This window comes from Pseudomyrmex gracilis, unplaced genomic scaffold, assembly GCF_002006095.1.
Source record: "Pseudomyrmex gracilis isolate BER0280 unplaced genomic scaffold, ASM200609v1 scaffold_128, whole genome shotgun sequence".
NCBI lineage: Eukaryota > Metazoa > Arthropoda > Insecta > Hymenoptera > Formicidae > Pseudomyrmex > Pseudomyrmex gracilis.
In genome coordinates, this window is record NW_018020712.1 from 281,274 (window position 1) to 300,663 (window position 19,390).

The 19,390-nt window shown below is 47.7% G+C and overlaps 1 protein-coding gene across 3 annotated transcripts in view; it reads left to right on the forward strand.

Moving 5' to 3' along the window:
- Positions 1 to 19,390, forward strand: part of LOC109856639 (protein dachsous) — a 329,511-nt gene that overhangs the window by 259,919 nt on the left and 50,202 nt on the right. For 2 of the 3 annotated variants that reach the window (XM_020432144.1, XM_020432145.1), the window contains exons 2-3: positions 11,748 to 11,928; positions 17,452 to 17,937. In XM_020432144.1, the coding sequence (XP_020287733.1) occupies positions 11,748 to 11,928; positions 17,452 to 17,937 (667 nt within the window). Of the gene's footprint in view, positions 1 to 1,350; positions 1,417 to 11,747; positions 11,929 to 17,451; positions 17,938 to 19,390 lie in introns of those variants that run through there. The other variant, XM_020432146.1, reaches the window with a different exon arrangement.

The following is a 19,390-nucleotide window of genomic DNA, read 5'->3' on the forward strand; positions in this document are numbered from 1 at the left end:
CTGGAACCGGGCAGCCAGTTGGGACACGAGAAGATCGATCTGCGCGTGGGCGGTTGCCGAATAATAATAAACCGGCCCCTTCTCGAAAGTCGCGGGCACCTCGGGGCTATTCGTCTTGGTTTCTTCCTGTTCGCCCTTACACGGCGCCTTCGACGCAACATTCGCAAGTTCTCTCGTTCTCGTATTTAATAAGAATTTTCTGTTTGCCGCGTGTATTTAATAGATTTGCTAAGTGAATCTCTCGTCTTCGCTATTTTAACCGACGACAAAGCTCTCGCTTTTCTTTCTTATTTTACGATAAAATATACAAGTATTTTCGCGCGCGCAACAAAGAGAGAAAGAGACACACGCGTTTCATCGACGGTTCACGCGTGTGCGGCCCGCGTTCTTATTCGAATTTCTGCGCCGCGCCCGGTGACAACGAGACAAACGGACGCTATTATCCGAATACCGAATTCGCGAAAAATAAGTTCCGCGCATCTCGTCTCCCTCGCGACGATTCTCCGTTTGCGCGAACACGGGGGCTGGGACGAGAGTCGATAACAAATGGCAGGGACATACGTCGCGGCGATAGCTTGACAAATATATATTAAACTATTTTAATGAGAAGTGGTCGCCATATCTCATCGCAATTACCGGACAGCGACCCGCCGGGGGCCTCGCCTCTCTCGGCTTACGCTGTGGTCCACACGGCGAAAACACGCACTCCGAGAGAGCAAAGGTTAAGAACGAGGCGTTCGTACAGGCGTCTTCAAAACTCTGGACGATTATCAATTCGAGCGCGTTTCACAATTCTCGACGGTTAAAAAATCATCTTGACAAAACAACTCATTTGTGTAATTGCCAATTTTGTAAGCTAATGATTATTGGCTCATTATATCACCCGCGATATATATATAATAATTGAAATGTTCAAGTTATATTGGATTTATCCTGATGTGTGTCCATTTTCGCTTATGTCACTACTTATAGTTGACATCAATCCTACCCTCGCACACAGTCGCGCTTGATTGGAACGACGATAACGACAAAGATTTTGTCCCTTCACCCTTCCTCCGTTGGAATTAAATAGTCGTCTACAAGAATCTCGCGCGATTATCGCTCGATTGAGAACCGGTCGTTTCACACGCGCGTGCGTCTGTCGGCCGAACGTCGACGAGCCCGTCGTCTCGATATTCGCCGCTAGTCGCATAGAAAATCAACATCGACGTAGGCCGTCCCGTGCGGCGGGAGAACGCGAGAAAAAATCGCGAGGAAGTCCGAGGTAGACGGCAGGACGCGACGGACAAGCGAGAAAAGTGGACGGGGAGGAACCGGAGAGGAAGAACGCGGAGTAGGAAAAGACGAGGAAGACGAGAAGAAAGACGAGGAAGAAAGGAGACATGTTGCCTCTCACTGCCGACTCTTCAGCCAACGGTGAGTGACGGTTCTATAGAATTCGTCGGGTTGGTAGCATTGTGCGCGGGCCTTCCTCCCCGGGTTCTCTCCCCGTTTTCTCGCGGTTACTTTTACCCGTGCCACTCTTACGAGCTCGTATGTAAAGCATCGCCGACCGGCGTGGCTTCGGCCGCGACGTTTAGTACCGTACGTCGTGTATGTACAACGGGCCCCCGGTATAACCCTCGCTGCGAAAACGGGGCCCCGGTATTCACGACGCTATCGTCGCTCTCCGAGGGGGCGATCGTTTTCTGCGCGCTCTTCTGCCCTCCGGAAAGCGAGCGAAGCCGTGAATACTCAAAAGACTTCTTTCGATCGACGTGGAATAAACCGCGAAGACGCGTTGCAAATGAAAACGTTATCAGCTCATTGAATTGATCCTCGATGTTTCAAACAAAACAAGTTGGAGGAAAACCGAAACATCTCTTTTAACAAACTCGCGATATAACACCTAACCAAATGAACGATATCTCAACGTCGAATGAGATAAAATGCGCAGCGCGATTAAAAGGGCGAAACAATGCGAAAAAATGCGACTCATCTCTTCCTTACTCCAATTTACTCCTTACGGAGCGTCTGTTCTGGAATTACGGTGTAGAATTTAACGTTCGCGCCGAGTCGTCGTTTTTCCAGCTATCTCTCGGTTTCCTTCTCACCGCTGCCTCGCGCGATTTTTCACCGTCTACTTACGGCCTACGTGCCCGAACACGTTCTCGTACGCATGTGTATGTGTATGTGTGTGTGTGAGCGAGTATGTACGCGCGCTCATTCGAGGTGAACGAGAAGTCGAGAAGAAGAGCATCGGGCGCGTGCATGAGGAGGAAACAGGCAAAGGGTTTCACGTGTGTGTGTGTACGTCCGTGCGAAGAAGAGGGCGAGGCGGCAAACACGCGTGTATTTATTTATGCAAACGGAATACGGAGCCGGCTAATTGTGCGGTCGCACACACCCGCGGTGACTCACGTGACTCCGGCTACTTGGGCATGCATCCGTGTGCATGTCAATTCGCGTGACAAAGACTTCGCGCAGTCCTTCTTCTTCCCCCATCCACCCACGAGACTTCCGGTTTCAGATTGTGCTCTCGCTGCGCGCGATAGCGCGGACGCTCTCGCGTGCATTGCGCGCGTCGCTCTCGCGCAATTAGAGTCCCTTATGTGCAAATGCATGCGAGAATTTTAAGCGCGCGCGTTTGGTCGGCGCGAATAGATAATCGCGGGGAGGAGGGAGGGGAGTTTGATGGGGCGCCGAAGAAGCGAAGCGACAGTTGTTGTGTTTTCCAAGAAGAAAACTCATCGTCGCGCGATTAGCGGAGTTAGTTGATAACTCGAGAAAAATTATCGTCGCCGAATCGTCGCGGCGTTACCGCGATCTGTCTTGCTTGCGCTCACGATACCGGCGATAAGTCAGTTGAGGAAGCGAAAAGAAGAATGGAGAAGAAATTGCGGTGACGGGAAGGAAGAGAGTGAAAGATTCGCGGCGAATACTCGCGGACAAGCGCGCTGTCATTCCGTCAGCGAGACGCGACGAGTGCCGCGAATGCCGTGGATGGCTTCCCGACGAACTCACTCCGACGAACAGCTCTATCTGTCGAGCTCGCAAGTGCAAAAAGCAACGGATCGCGCTCTCGCACGCACAACGAACTTGAAGCGCAAACCGAACGGCTGGAAGTCTGGGAGTAAAATCGTTAAGTATCATATCAATGGTACGAATTGGGAGAGGAAACTTTGTGAAAAGTCTGGAATACAGAACCGAGATACAGTGGAATTCCGATAAATTCGAGCATCGCAGTTTCTTCGAGCGGTCCAATAGTTACTTCCACTGTTGTAAGATTAGAAGAGCAATCACTATTTTATTTTAGTAGTTTTATTTTTTAGAAAGAAGACTTATCAAGGTCGACTCTTATAAATCCTATTTACTAACATGTCTACTATTAGATGTTACATTCTAAACTATTTGTCTCGCAGAATGTTGTTAATATAAATTTCGAATTTTTTTCACGACTCTGGTTGTGTTGAAATTAATATTCTCCATAAACCGATCTTTTCCTACACTATCGACGATTTTTCGATACTCTTGAGTGACTTTCGTAGAAAATGCTCGCCTGTCTTTACTCTAGAGTCTAACAAAAAGAAAAACATGCGTGTCTTTCATCCCTCTTGTTATCAGTCTGTTGCTAATTGGAAATGGAAGAAAAGAATTTCGAGATTCTCTACGAAGGATCGATCTTATGTTCTCGAAATTGCTGAAGTTCCGTGCCCTGATGATCGTATTTCGTAGATAGAACTCGAGAAGCGCGAAGATCGCCAAGGAAACATTTAATTTAAGAGACGCGATTGATCGTTTTGTCGCCAATGAGTCGTGAGGGAGCGTCGCGCGCGACGATTAATTCACTCGGCGGTTTTACGACGGCCAATGATTTTCTAATTCTCTACGGTGTAGAGAATACGCGAAGGTCGACGCGCACGAGAGAAAGAGGATCGCGATAAATTTCTTTATCGGCGTTGCGGAGACATGCGCGCGCGCGCGCGCGCGTCCGTGAGGAAACCCGCTCCAGTTCGCCGGGAGTTTTACGGATCACCGTGAGCGATTACACGGGCGCGCCGCTCGCCGGTGGGATATCGTATACCGGCCCCGCCGGGGATGATTTAGTGACCCAACGATGTGAAGGATAATCGTATGAAATATCGCCGCGCGTCGTAAGCGAGGCCCTGCGCGCGCGCGATCGCGGCATAGTACACACGGTAAATGCCTCGCGCGCGGCGCGGCATCGTTGACCCCGGGGAATGCCGAGAGATCCCTCGGTAACCACACGGGAATTTCATACAATATTAAGGAATATTCTTTTTTTTTTTTTTCTTGCGGAAGGAAATACCGAAAGCCATTAGCTCCGTGAATCGCTTGCATTAATCAAGACGTCTCGCAGTCGCGGCGAGAGCGCCGGAGTTCCCGCCGGAAAATGCACACTGACGTGTGCAGAATGCCGAAAGATCATCGTTTGACCGATGTCTCGTCGGAATCACTTTGCAGTCGAGCAAGTTCGTTTCTATCGGAAATGCGATGCGTTGCTCGATGAGCAACGCATCGGATTGGATCGTCCGTAAGCGACCGAGCGCGGCTCCATTTTTCCGCAAGCCCGGATAGATTAAAATCCAAAGTGGTTACTCACGATGCTTTATAAAAAAATTAAAAAAAAAATAATTTACTTTAGAGCATAGCGCGGAATATAAACTAGACAGTTTTTCTCACAATTACGCGGCGATAATTTATTCTATTCCGTTAATGAATCGCGTTTCGCGGGTTCGCGTAGTTACGGAAGTGAGCAAACGAGAACGATTAGATATCGGGAATGGTGAGAGAGAAACAGAAAGAGAGAGAGAGAGAGAGAAGACCGAAACGAATCACGCTTAGGCACACAATACGATCGCTGACGTCGGCGAACCGGTCCGGCAATTACTCGGAAGATCGATTATCGCCCGTTAATAGACTCTTCGCGGGCATCGAGCAGTGTCCGCGACGGGAACTTCATAACTTCCTACAATAATTGCTATGTGCGCGCAAAATGGCGCGGCGCAACCGATCGAACAGCGAAATAAAAATCTGCTTTTAAAATTTATTTAAAAAAAAACAACGCACACAAAGATCTAATTCACTTTGCTTTTTGTATGATCTCGAAGATGAAGACCTGGTTTTTTTTTGTTTTGCGTCATTGCGTCGCGCGAAAGATCCGCATACCAGATGCGTCTTGCATCGAGTCATCTGCGATTTTTTCACGGCGACTAACTCTCGCGACCGGACAATCTGTACTTTGTCGCGCCACGAGGGTGACTGGGGCAGCCGCGACTTCAGACGCGACCGTGACTTCGTCGCCGACACGTATCCGGTATCGCGACGTCCGGTACCGGACACACAGAAAAGTGGCGGTATCTCTCGGACAAACGAGCCGCGACGATGTCCAAGAGAAGTCCCGATAGGAGAACACGCGAGTGAAAAATTCGATGGAGAAATAAATAAATTTCCGGAAGGATAATTTTCTAAAACGCGCGCGTTCCAGAGAGATAGAACGTAGAATTACGAAACGACGATATGTGCTTATCTACCGAACCGGCAACATATATAATGTATCGTATTCGACAGTTAAAAATTGAGACAAAGTACCGACGTGATTACGATCATCGATATGTTCGAAGAAAACGACGCCGACACCTGTTACTCCCGGCTGTAACAATTAAGTAAATAAATTCGCTACTTCGATCCGAACGCGGCGGCTTAAAAGAGCGAAGAAGGCAAGTATGAGAGGGAAGAGGGAGGGAGGGAGAGAGGAGGACGAAGAGGCTCTCCATTCTTAAAGGCAGAGGCGCGAGCATGCTGAGAACCTTCCGAGGTGCCGTATTTTATAACCGGTGTAGACAGCCACCGTACGTAAAGGCAATCCTCTCCTTTCTCCGCTAGAATGTACCAGAGTTGTGAGGATAAGACCCCGTTTCTCTCTTCGCGAACGAACGCGGGACGCCACTGACAACGAGCGCGATACTCCGACCACCTCGGCGACGGGGATGGTTTCCAATCGTCTCTCTTATCCTTTCTCTCTTTCTTCTCCCTCGAAGACGATGGGTGGCAAAAGGAAGAGAGAGTTCCACACGCGCAAGACACGCGGAACGGGGGGGGGGGGGGGGGGGAGGTTTCCGGCGTTGCGTTGCGCACTTTAACACGATTATCTGATCGCGAACGGGCATTCAGATTATTTATATCACACGCTTGTGGCCTGCGCGCTGGGAGATTTAAGACTTTGGCGATTGTAAAATGCGCTAACATTCGCGGCCTACACACGTATAGGAAGGGAGTAGTGCGAGTTTTCTTTTTTTTTTTTTTATCTTGTTGAGAATATTGGAAGCGATGTTGTTGTATTGTAAGCGATACGCGGTACAACAACGAAGTAAGTAGCTCTTGATTTACGACTGATTTCGTCATTTCGCGGTTGCCGACTTGTTCTCTCGCGTCTGATTTCAAACTTCGTTTCTCTCGATGGAAGGACTTCGAGGCGAAGACGAGGAATCAATTAAAAACTTTTTGGACGCGAGATACGTCACTCACTCGCGGTTACATGGCGCGTTACACACCACGTTATTATTATTAAGATCAGCTGAGCGTGAACGCGGGCAAAAACGTTCGCGCGGAAAAAGAGCCGATTCCCCGATCACCTGCCTGAGAAAGAGGAGGGTTTTCTCTCGAGAACAAAGCGTGTTTCGCTCTCACGTACGATCTCGCGGCTTCTCTCGGGGTCTGTCTTACACACCCGGAGAGAGGAATCCGCTCCGCGCGTCGGATTGTATTCCGCATACACGCCGATTGAAATCGATATTTCTCGCAAGGTCGGACCGCAACAAAACGAGCGGAACAATGCATCACGCGGTGTGTACTCTCTCGCCAAGCGTTTCGAGAGGAATAGCAGCTATAAGGCTCTGCTCGCGATTTAATACGCTTCGCGATCCGAACGCGCGCGTGTATGTATCGGTCCCCTATTCCTGACTGTTCTTCCTCCGGGGGAGATTAGAAAATATCAACAGAATGAAAATATAACGCGAAAAAATGGTTTGTTGTTTTCACTCTCCGGCTGATGTTGACACGCGATTTTTGTGTTGATATGTAAAGTGTGTAGAGTTAAAATTCACTTTTACAATTTTTTTTAGCAACATTGCAGAATATGTTTATTAACCAGTGAATAGTCACTCAATTTTTTTGCGTAAACGGTGGAGTGATTTTTACATCTTAAACAAAAAGTCATATCAGTATAGTCACGTGACTTTAGTCACGTGTTGTTTTTTTACTGCTTCCTTTTTCTATTTTTTGAGTGTGACTTTTATGCGTTATTTTTGACATCTCTCATATGTGTATTATATAGTTTGTAAGCTAACCGTCATGCTTTGTTCCGTTTCTCTGTGTTGGCGAGTACTGTGACGTTTCAATTTGGGTTTCAATTTTACAGTTAAAAGGAAATGTTTTTTTTATTTATGTATTTAATTTTCATTTTTATTTTTTATTTATTTGTTCATCTATTTATTCATTACATCTCTCATAGTTTTATTAATTGACTTTCTATTTTGTATTTCTGACTTTTGTTTTTTTATATATTGACGTTTGTATTCCAATTTGCGTCGAGATAAAAGTGGCAACAATCGAGAGAATCGATTGTGATTATTTACACACGCTTTTTCTGGTAGGAAAAAAATGTGATTAATTGAACGCAGTTTTTTTTTATATGAGAAACAATTCTTACGAGATTTGCAAAATAATAATAATGAGATGTAATAAATTCATGTATCGTAATCCGCGATTCGCGAGATATGCGGCAGGAGGTGACGAAAGAAGTGGAAGAGGGGATGACAAAGAGGAGGCGGGATAATGCGGGAAGACTAACGAAGACAAGACTCTGTGGAAGTGAAGGGTGGTCGAAGTTCGAGCCCCGTAGCTATACCGTGATATCGTGCGGAGGAGAGTCTTCGAAGTTGGACCCGGATCAGATCGGCACCGATATTGTTCGGCAGTAATTCATTAGTATGATTGTCTGGGTGGAGCGGGAATCTCCGGATTTTCTTCTTTCTCTTTTCCGCATACGCTGCCTCGTGGCGCACGTACACGACGGCGCGTTTATATATTTCTTCTCTTTCTCCCCGGGAGGAGGAAGAAGTCAACGTCGAAAGACCCCATAGTTCTCCCTCCCGCTGAGGAGGAGGTTCTTGTACGGGCGATCCAACAAATTTCCCTTCTTCCGCACCGGCTCGTGCCTTTTTTTTTTCTTCGCTCGCTTCCCTCTCGAGGAACACAAGAGATGAGAGAACAACGATGTGCTGAGCGCGCGTTGCCCGGCCCGAAGAGAGAACCGCATCGTCGCTTCAAAGTGGCAACAGTGTTGGCGGGAAAGTTATTCGACCGCTTACCACTAAATCATTCCTCACGGACTCCTGCTTTATTATCCTCCGTCCTGCCTCCACCCGTACGTCTGTAACCAGGTGCTGGCTCTTTGTCTCTCTCTCTCTCTCTCTTTCTATCTCACTCTCTTCTTCTTCTCGCCTTCCGCGCCTTCTCAGGCCGCGATGGCCGATGCGCCTTTAAGGGGGCCCTTCTGTTAGCACGTTGGATAGAGCTTCGCTTGTTTCGGAAAAATCGCGCTGAATATTATAACGCGGATGCTTACGTCTGAGCGCGCGCGCGCGGAAGGAATGTTACTGCAAATTAGGGTTCTATTATGGTAATTCTCACACACGCTCGCGGACAGCAGGTTTGAATCGACTGCGAAGCGCTTTGAAGATATTAATAACGCCAGTTTATTAACGCGCACCGTCCGCGTATTATAAGACGTGTCGTAATATTTTATAGCACACTCGCGTGTTTTCTCGCGTCGCGCGTATTTTCATTATCGGCGATAAACGCCGATAAAATATATACGCGTGTACCCGACTAATTTAACGTGTACACTCTAATGTAACATAATGCGTTCGCGCTATAATTTCGCTTTGCCTCTCTCATTACGGCCGTTCGTTTATACGGTCGCTATCTCAGATTGCGGGCGGGCGTAATGACAAATGCCGACGAAAAAAAATATATATATTTATATATATATATATATGCGCTCGATTTATCGGGCTTTCAGGAGCCCTATTCTAGGTCCGCCTATACCCGATCCGTTAGCGATCCACGCCTACGTGGAAAGGAATATTTTCTCCGCGCGCGAACCGCCCCGACCTCCTTAATTGTAGCTCGAGATCGCAATCTTGTTCTTTCGACGCGCCCTCCCTACGATTCTCACGATTCCCGTACATTGTTTCTCCGAGTGGAGATATTATTGCCTTGGCAGATAGCAAATTTAATTTCTTCCCGCGTGTTTTTACCCCCATTCGAGACAGACAGAGGGAGAGAGAGAGAGAGAATTTCTCGTCGGGTTTGCAATTAATCGCAAAAGAAACAACACGAACGTGGAAACAAAAAACGTTGAAACTTTGTGCGCGGAAAAAAAAAAGGGTTCGACATGGTTCTGGCTGTGTTATTATAGCACGTGAGGAGATTTCACGCGCGGTTTATTTCTTTTTCACGAGCAACGGACACGCGAGTAACTTAATTTGCCACGAGACGCAAATAAGAGTTTCTTCACACGGAAACGCGAGATATAATCACGCGAGAATAATTTGCGTTCGCTTATTGTTCCGCTCGGCAGTTTTGTCGTGACAAATCGATCGATCGCGTCGCAACGAAATGTAATTGATCATCGGCGCTCGATTGCGACTGCCAGAGGTCCTGGCGATTCCCCCCCGACGTTTCCTCGCGAGTGTTCGGATCACTCCGGCTAGATGGTCGGCGCGAGATACCTCTCGAGCGCGAGAAGAAACTTTAAACTGTCATTAAGGCAACTCCGGCTGGGTTAAGGGGTTCATTACCGATCCGCGCGTCTCAGTTTCTGCCGCGTCCTGAGTTCCCGACGACTCTCTGGGCGCACAAGACTCTCTTCTGGCCGCCACACTACACCCTGCAAATTACGTCTCGTGCGCCGGTGAATTTACGAGTGCCTTTCCTCCACTCGCCTCCTTCCTGTCCCTTCGCTTTCCTCTCTCCGCGTCGCTTTAATCCGTCGTTCGACCGATTGCGGCAATTACCGATCGGCTCGATCGATCGTAATCTACTATCCGATCGGGTAGCATTATCGGCGCTCGCAAAAATCGAAAATCGCTCGCGTTGTGTCCCGAGCGCGACCGGCGTGGCGTGCGTTACGCGCCGCGTGTGCGATAAATCACGTCCGGGCGAAACCTATATCACGTCGCCTAGAGGAGAAGTACCATTTAAATCGCAATTCAGAAGGTAAGTCTTATTGTTCGCGAGTGCTGAAGCGAGAGCCTATTCATTAATGCGAACGTATCTATCATAATTCATACGGAGAAAACATCCTCCCTTCCCGATCATGTTCTGTGTCTCGCAGAATTCAGTACCTTAACAGAGTCTATACTCTTCATACTCTTAGATGAAGAATAGACTTAGATGATTAAAAAAAAAAGTAATAAAAAGTTTTAAAACTTGTTTCTACTTATAATAAAATATTGTTTACTATCCGCTTGTGAAACGTGAAGAGTGAAAAAGCAATTGAAATAAAGTACAACACACAGAGAGCAAGGAAAGGATATTCGCGAGGGAAATGATCTTTCTCTTTCTCTCTCTCTCTCTCTCTCGACGAGCAATGCGCACGGGCGGCAAAAAAAATGGAGAAGTATTTTCGTTAACGACCGTACGAAATCTTCTAACTTGTATCGCATCGAGGGGGTGGGTAGATGGCAATGAATCGTCGCATAAATCACACGCGCTGGAAGCAACGAAGGCGTCCATCACCGCCCCCACGTCCGTTCGTCCATCCGTCCGCGTCCGTCTGTCCGTTCGGGGTAACGTCTTCGGGTCCTCCTCCGGGAGAGCAGGGAGAGGCAGGCTCGCAAATTAGTCACTGGGGCCCAGATTACGAATGGACCACCTCCCCGGCGATCCGCGGGTATCCCGTTTCAGGAACGCCGGGCGAAATGAAACAAAGTGCTTCGCCCAAGTGGATTCCGCCTTCGGGGAGGCGCGACGACATCGCGCCCTTCGTCATCCGCGTGTCCTTCTTTTTTTCTCGCTGCGAACAAAACCATCGCAAAAAACTACGGACGAGTAAGCAATCGATAAAGTTTAACGGGGGGCCATTCATCGCGTGCTTGCGAGAAATGAGCTGCGAGAAAGACGAGACTGACAGTTTTGTTTGTTTGTTTTTTTTTTCGTGCAACGCGCACGCCTGAGATCTCGCAAGCTTTTTTAGTTTATCGATACGCTATATAATAAGAGCGCGTTTTACTTTGGCTGCGAGAAATTTACTTTTATTTTTTTTTTTTTTTTTTTTTTTTTTTATCGTATAGAACGCGTTTCCACAGTTTTGTAAAGTGTTCGGTCAAGTATATCGTTACACCACAACTGTGCTATTATCATAATTATAAATATTATCTGCGTTTTCAATTGGTGTAAAACGGATTCAATCTTCCGAAGGACGCGAGTATAAGGAAGGACTGCATTCCTGTCCGGAGAAACAAGCTTTTTCTGTTTGGTTTTTTTTGCCTTGTTTTTCAACCCGAGCTGTGTTTAATGAATTGAAAGAATATAACGCGGGATTGGTTTTGCGGCATTCGTGCGAAACGCGTACACGCGTGTTTCATATCGCCGTGTTACATTGGACTCTCTCTCTCTCTCTCTTTCTCTCTCTTTCTCTGTTTTATTACAGCGTTGACCTTGATTTATCTTTGTTGCAGGTGCAAGCCACCGATCCTGATTGCGGCGTAAACGCGATGGTCAATTATACCCTGGCCGGCGGTCGACTGGAGAGCGAGCAACTCCTGGTGCGCAGTGATACCGGGCATATTTGCGTCCGGTCGCCTCTGGACAGAGAAACGGCGCCTTATCTGGAGCTGCCTGTCATTGCCACCGACAGAGGTTTGTGTGTTACACTTTCGTTTCTCTATTGCCACGCGGAAGTTATTAAATCATTTCAAACGAGATGCGTATCTTAGGTTTTCACAAGCCGCGAATAAATTATTGCGATGCCATTATTATCGATTGTTCCGACTTGGTTTTATCTTCATCTTCTTGTTTTGAATTTGATATATTTCATTTAGTGTGAAAATATCTATAAATGTTATCTTTAAATTTCTAAAAACTCGAGTATGTGCATAATAATAAAATTACAAAAATCAAATCAAATATCTGCAGATGTATAATAGAACTTCTATAATGACAATGTCGACTTCTTTATGAGAGCATAATAGTTTTCTCTATTATTGATTTTTCCCGACACTCTTGTCTATATTTTTTTCTTATTTTTTTTTATGAGGAATCACATTGTATCCGCTTGTACATATTATTCGATCGGACTTTGTATGTATCTTTCGTCTCTTGCTACCAGTCGGTTGCTAACTAAAGAAGGAGAAGAAAATAATGTCGAATTCCATTAAGAATCGATCCCATGCGCTTGAAAGTACTAGGAATTCTAATACCGCATTGTGTTTCTTGCTATAAATCGCTATTAAAAATATCGTTATCGCGAATACTTTTCAAGACTTGTATCTTATAACCACTTAACAAGCCTGCCTGTTGCGAATTCAACATATTCACACTCTCTCACGACGATTCGTTTCCGATCGCACGAGATCTCTCGTGCGATCTCGATCTCCCGCGTTCGAGTCGACGACGCACGAACAATGCTCGGCTCCGCTATTCGCGTGCGAGCCCCGTGTACGCACGTACGGGCGTCGATAAGGGGAGGCGCGAGACAAGTAGAAACAAGCCGAAGCGGCAAAGAGACACGCGGCGCGGGAGAAACGCAGCTCGGGAAACGGGAAAAGAGGAACGCGAGAGGTAGAAGAAGTCGCCGCCGTCTCTCGTTGCAACGCGGGGAAGCAGAGGTGGTCCGGCTATCGGCCCGTCGAGATCTAGTAGCACTGTAATAGGGTGTATGATTTATGTCGCCTGGTGGCTTCCGCGCGGCCATTTTCAACGCGGCGGCGCGGTCGCCTTATGGGAAAGGACAATGACTGAAGGTCCATTGATCCATCGTCGGGCGGTCTGGTTGCTACCGTGCAACGGGCGGCCATTGCGAGCAACCTCTCGGAAGAGACGCGAGGGAAACGTAGCGCCGTATATCCGAGAAGAATAAAAAGAGGATATAGAAAGTCTGATTGGTGCCAGGTAAAAATACCGTAGAGAGAAAAAGACTCTGAGAGGGGAAGGAGAAGGATTGCTATTGTTGGCTTTACGCCGTTTTGCAAACAGAACGCGTTCCGTAATTGTCGCTCGTTATCGATACGATTGTCCGGCGCACTACCTGCATCGGCGACAGGCACACTCGGTGTGCGTACAATAGAACCGACCGGATATGACGGGCAAACACGCGCGGGGACCGGCGGCGCGACGTGATTTATACGACCTGCTGACAAGTGCTACGGTATAGTGTCAGAAAAAAAAAAACGGAATAGCAAGAAACACGTCGCGAATTCCGAGATTCGCAGCGTTGCCAAGAACGGAGGAATATGATGACTCTTCTTTCTCTCTCTCTCTCTTTCTCTATCTATCTCTCTTTTCTCTCATTTCGTGATAATAGATAAATTCTATTTCTTCGACGAAATTCCGCCTGCGCAACCGAGTAGCCGCCATATCTCAATCAAAGTCTGGCGCGCGCGGAAATTATTACAAATATCTTCCGGCGATTCGCGTGTCTAAAACTGCCGCGCGCTTTCTTTCTTCCTCTCTCTCTCTCTCTCTCTCTCTCTTTCTTTTCCGGGACTCATTAATCCTTCGTCTTGCTTCTTATTTTTACGCCGGCGATTAATTCTTCTTATTGCCCGGCTGTAATTCGCACGGAGAAAATCATTTTGGCGCGACGGCAGTAAAGCGAATCGCGAGCCACCGTGAACCACGCGGACCAGGTGCGCATGATTTATACCACCTGCTGACGTTCGAAAGAACGACGACGACGACGACGACGACGACCAGAGAAAGAGAGTCGCTTACTCCATCCCCTTTGCGCCGCGATCTTGCGCCGCTACCAGAAGGCGCGACAAGCGGTGTATTCGTCGTCGTCGATATTTATCTTCAGAAAATGCCAACGATAACTGAAACCTTTCAATCGCCGCACTCTGTGCGGCGCTAATGGCGCCGGATAAAACGCCGCGCGGGTAATAATTATTACCCGCGAGGTTTCGAATCGAGGCGGGGATTTGCGAAAGCCATTCGCGTGCATACGAATACAGATACGTAATTTCGCTTTGCCGCGAACCGCGGGAACGTGCACTTGAACGGGCGAATTACCCGAGAGCTTTCGAGAATTGCCGAGTGAACGATCGGACGAATGCGAGTAATCGACAAATAATAAATTTCGAAATTTTGGTTCTTTTCAACCAAATCACGGTTGAAATAAGTCTATTATTGGTTGATTTAATCGCGGCGGGGGACAGAAGAAAATAAACACAACATTGTATAAACTCGTGTGATGTATAATCATCCCCCTCACTTCGTGAAAAACGCTCATCGCATTTGCAACGCGATTAACGATGCTGTAACCGAACTGGATATTCTGCCAGCGAGCGCGGCCGAGAGGAATCCTCAATGTTGTCGGCATATCGATTACACGCGAGAGAGCGCGATATCTTAATGTAATTTCCTACGCTAATCTCCCAACGAAATCCTCTCTCCCTCTCTCGTTGTGTTTCCGTCCGTCCGCGGAGATGACCCGCCAACGGGATAGATTTTATCGCGCGCGTCTCTTCGATTTATCGTCGCGTTGACGGAAAAAAATCGACGGAGACGCTATCTTTTTTCTTCCTGAAATTATACACCCGTGTAAGAAAAAACGCACGCGGGAACGCGCGAAGTCGCGTCCTGAGGGATGCGCCGATCTCTCTTCTCTCTCTCTCTTTCTCTCTCTCCCGACGGTATGTCGCACCGGCAGGCGACTTTATTGGCATCGTCGTCATAAATCTTCGCGGCTTAACTCCCACCGACTGTCATTGTGTCCGCGCCGTTTTCGCGCTTATTTATTTCGCCTCCTCGACTCCGCGTGATACAGGCCATAATCTCCGGATGTGTCACCGTGTGCGAGCCTTCAAACGTCGCGCACATCTCGCAGCGGAAATCCCGGAATCGCGGCGAGCGCATTTCGCACGCGGTGTATATTAATGGAACAGCTCGTTTCGCGCGGAAGAAGAAGAGAAACAAATTGCAGGTTTTACGCGAGACAGAGAGCTGCCTCGCCGCGATGTAAACGCGATCCGACAAAAAGTTGTTTTTCGCCCTTGAATCGCTCGCTTGAAAAATATTCAGAATAGTAAAAAAAAAAAAAAAAAAAAGAACAACCTTGTCTGTCCGTCCGAGACGAACGAATTTCACATCTTTGTGAATCTCCGATTTCTCGAGCGCTTATATGCGCGCTATCAGAGGTTGAGCACCGCCGCGCCTACCGGCCGCATAAATCTCTCTCCCGGGAATCCTCTCGTATCCCTCTCCCCCTTCCTCTTCCCGCGCGCCGCCGCACGAATCTCGAAAAGGACTCATCCCGGCGATCGACCGCGTGAAATTAAAAGGGCCGGGCTGCACCGGGGCACCAAATATCAGACCGCGCATTAAAATGCCGTTGAACTATCCCCAGGAAGTCGAAGGTGTGTATATCTCGTTCGTTTCTCGGCACGTTCTCCGTCTTCCCGGACGCGCCTAATCGATTTTTCAACCTACCTACACGAGAAGAGAAATCACGTGAGCGCAACGGTGATGATCTATGGACGATGTCGCGCACGACAATTAAAAATTAACCGTCATTAGGAATCCGGACATGATTTTTCAATAAGTTTTCCCCAACACCGGGCTGTGTTCGCGATCGGTTGGGTTCGGAGATCGGTGTCCCCGATATCTTCGATGTCTTTCACGGAGACGTCGTCACGGTGTCCACACGGAGGTCCGAAGGCACTTCGTCCTTTCGAGAGACGAAGCCCCCGGAGAAAGGATGACGGGGAGAGAGCACGGGGAGTCCGGGCCTCCGTGACGCATGACTCCAATGACACTCGCACCCATAAATCTCCTCGCGCTCTTCGGAGAGAGCTTCTCGCACAACGGCCGAGTCCATACGTTATTATGAGTTACGGTTGTAAACCGTTTAAACATCGGATTACCCATTTTACATACTGTCTTTGATATTAACACTCCGCGTCGTCCAAATCTCCGAGGCGGCGAACAGAAGCTCTCGCGCGGCGGAGAGGAGAAGGGGAGAATTTATTCTGTGTCATTCCTGTGATTTTTCCGCGCTCGTCGCCGTTACGTTCCGCCCGCGTAGAAATGCGCACAAAGGCGAACACGGTCCCCCCGTTAATAACATTAATAGTTTGTAATCCCTCTCCGATTAATTTCAAACGCTTACGACGTAGTTAGACGTTCGGCGAGTTCTCAGAGAGAGCTTTTTCAAGCTTTTTTAAATTCTTCGCGAGACAACCAAATCGCTTGCACAACTTGAGGGATTACGTCTAACAAATCTGTTTGTGTGGAACGTGAATAGATGCTAAAAGCTGTACAAAACTAGTCGTAATTGCTTGTGTGCCATAAATTGCTTAAATCATCATCAACGGTTTTGTATGAACGTGTATATGGTTCGACGGTCAATCAATCTATCAGCGGAGCAATTACCGGGAAGGCCGTAATGTTTAAAAGAAGAACTTTGAGACACCGCAAGAATGCGGCCATTTGGGGACCCCGTAAGCCTCTCTCTCTCTCTCTCTCTCTTTCTCTCTTGCGTTTGAAATATTACTATGAGCAGCGCATTACCTCCGCGCGCGGAGGTAAGAAGAGCTCGCGTCGACGCACACGTGCTCGCGTGTGTCCGAATAAAACGGGGAAGCAAAGACGGAGTGGTGTTACCTGGGTGGGAAAAAGAAGGCCGGAGAAAGGGGAACGGGAGGGAAGCGAGAGATGAAACGAAAACCCGAAGGTAGGTGAGAGCGAGAGAAGTAGAGGTCAGCGGCTGATTGGGTCCGAGAGAAAAGAGGCCCGCGGTACGGGACGCCCGTGATTTATGCGGACCGGGTCTGAACGCGTCCCCGTAGATTCGTTCTCTACGTCGGCTAATACCCGGACATTATTTGGCTCGATAAGAGGATTTTTTCGACCGGGAATGAGATAAACATAATCGCTCGGTCGCGCAGTTCTCGCCTCCGTTCGCGAGACGTTCTTCCGATCGGAATCCAGCAACGCGCCCCCCAATCGCTCGTTTTCTGATAATGAAGCAGAAATTGTGAATATAATTAATATTACATTGTGAAGTTGTTAGGATATACCGATATAACAAACAAAGTGATCTTTGATTTGTTCCAATGGACATCTCTCGATTTCCAAAAAAATATATTTCCTATAATTTTTTATGATTACATTTATGCGTTCCACAATGAAATTATTCTACGATGAAATTAATTCTGTTTGCAGGTGGATTGAGCACAATAGCGATCGTGCGTATTCTGGTGACGGACGTGAACGACAATCCGCCGATTTTCGAGCCCCGCAAGTACAACGTGACTCTGCGAAGCGACAGCGTGGTTCACGGTCCGATTCTGCGACTGGTGGCGACCGATCTCGATGCCGGTTTATTCGGTCAGCTGACGTATCGCATCACCGCCGGCAACGAGGCCGGAATGTTTCGCATCGATCGTAACACCGGCGAATTGCACTTGGTAAGACCGAGCGTGCTCTCGCGCTCGCCGTTGTATCAGCTCAACGTGACGGCAACGGACGCGGCCGGTCTGAAGAGCCTCGTCGACGCCGAGGTCAAGGTCACCGTTTCTTCCGCCGGACACAAGATCGCCACCTGCGAAAAACCGCGTTACACCATGACGGTCAAGGAAAGCATCCTGGTGAACAGCGTCGTCGGCGGCGTGAAGAAAGACAACGCGGCAACGTCATCCTCCTCGACAGGTACGTCGCTTTTATACGCGAGGTTTCTTCTTTTGCGTCTTGCTTTGCAACCCTCCAACGCATTATCATCGCGTAATCACGTTGGACGCGTGCCGAGAATGCTACGACTGTGACTCACGTCCCATGACGATGACTTTTTCCATTCAATCACTTTTCTCATAAATCTCATTTTTATATAAAATTCACGAATTATCATGTTTGTCTGCGTTAGTTTTTTTTTTTTTTTATTTTTTGACACTGCGTATATTAATTAGGAAAAGTGAAGTCGCTTTTGTGATAACTTTGCAATCTTTTAAATTAACTTTTTATGTGAGTTCAATTGGAGATTTTTTTCTATAATCTAGAATTGTTTTATTTCGTATTTATAAACAATTGATTATTTAGATAATTCAGTAACACATTAAAAACAAATAAACTCTGATGATACACTGGAAGAACATTTTTTTTTTCGACATTGCATGTTTTTTTAATTTTGCAAAAGGAACAAGTGGCAACAAAACAACATTGACGATGTTTATTCGCAAATATTGAATGTTCGAAAGTGCCGGTGTGAGTTTTAGATAAAGAAAAAAACGACATTACTTTTCTGATACATTGATTGTATTCACGGGGTTAAATAAACGGCGAAAAGAAGAAAAAGCTATTCGGCGATTCGTTCTTTCTACGTGCAATGTGATGGAATTTGCACTCGGCGAATTTCGTTTCTGCGCAACATCACGATCATCCGAGTTTGTTCGATGCTTGCGTAAGCTTGCTTGCATACCGAAGTTAATCTCGTGAGGTTTAGAGAACCGTGTACGGGTACGATTCTCGATCTCGGCCTCGCAAAACGTATTCCATGCGCGACGCTACCGCGTTAGCATAGTCGCGTCACGAGTGAAACACCGACGACTTTGCGAAATACGCCTACGACGTATATATGTATGTGTGTGTGTGTGTATGTGTGCGCGCACGTTCAGACACAACCCCGCGCGGTTGTCCTAAAAAGCGCGAAGCGCATTATACGAATGAAGATATTCCACTCCGGTTTTTTTCCTCTTTATGCGAGATATCGCGCGCAAAAGCCACGCGACATTAAGCCACGGGGCGTCTCGGTGTTCTTTCGCGAGCTTAAAAGTCCGCGCGTATATTCGCACGCTATTTAGGACGCAAACTCGCGTGTCCCACGCAACGGTCCCTGCTGCTGCGTAAATATCGAGGTCGAGAACAAAATTCTCCCATAAGATTCGAGAATCGAGTGTCTCCCTCGTCCGAGGGCACTTCTCGCGAAGTCGGCGAAAGATGGGTTAGCGGGGAAAAAGAGCCTGGCCGCAGGGAGGGGGGGAGGAACCCAGACAGGTGGCTATCGAAGAAAGGGAAGGGGGGGAGAAATAGGATTCGCGCAGCGGGAGAAGACGCTTGAGAAGATGCGGGACGAGGAGAAGAAAGAGACGGGAGAGATGGAGGTGGATCG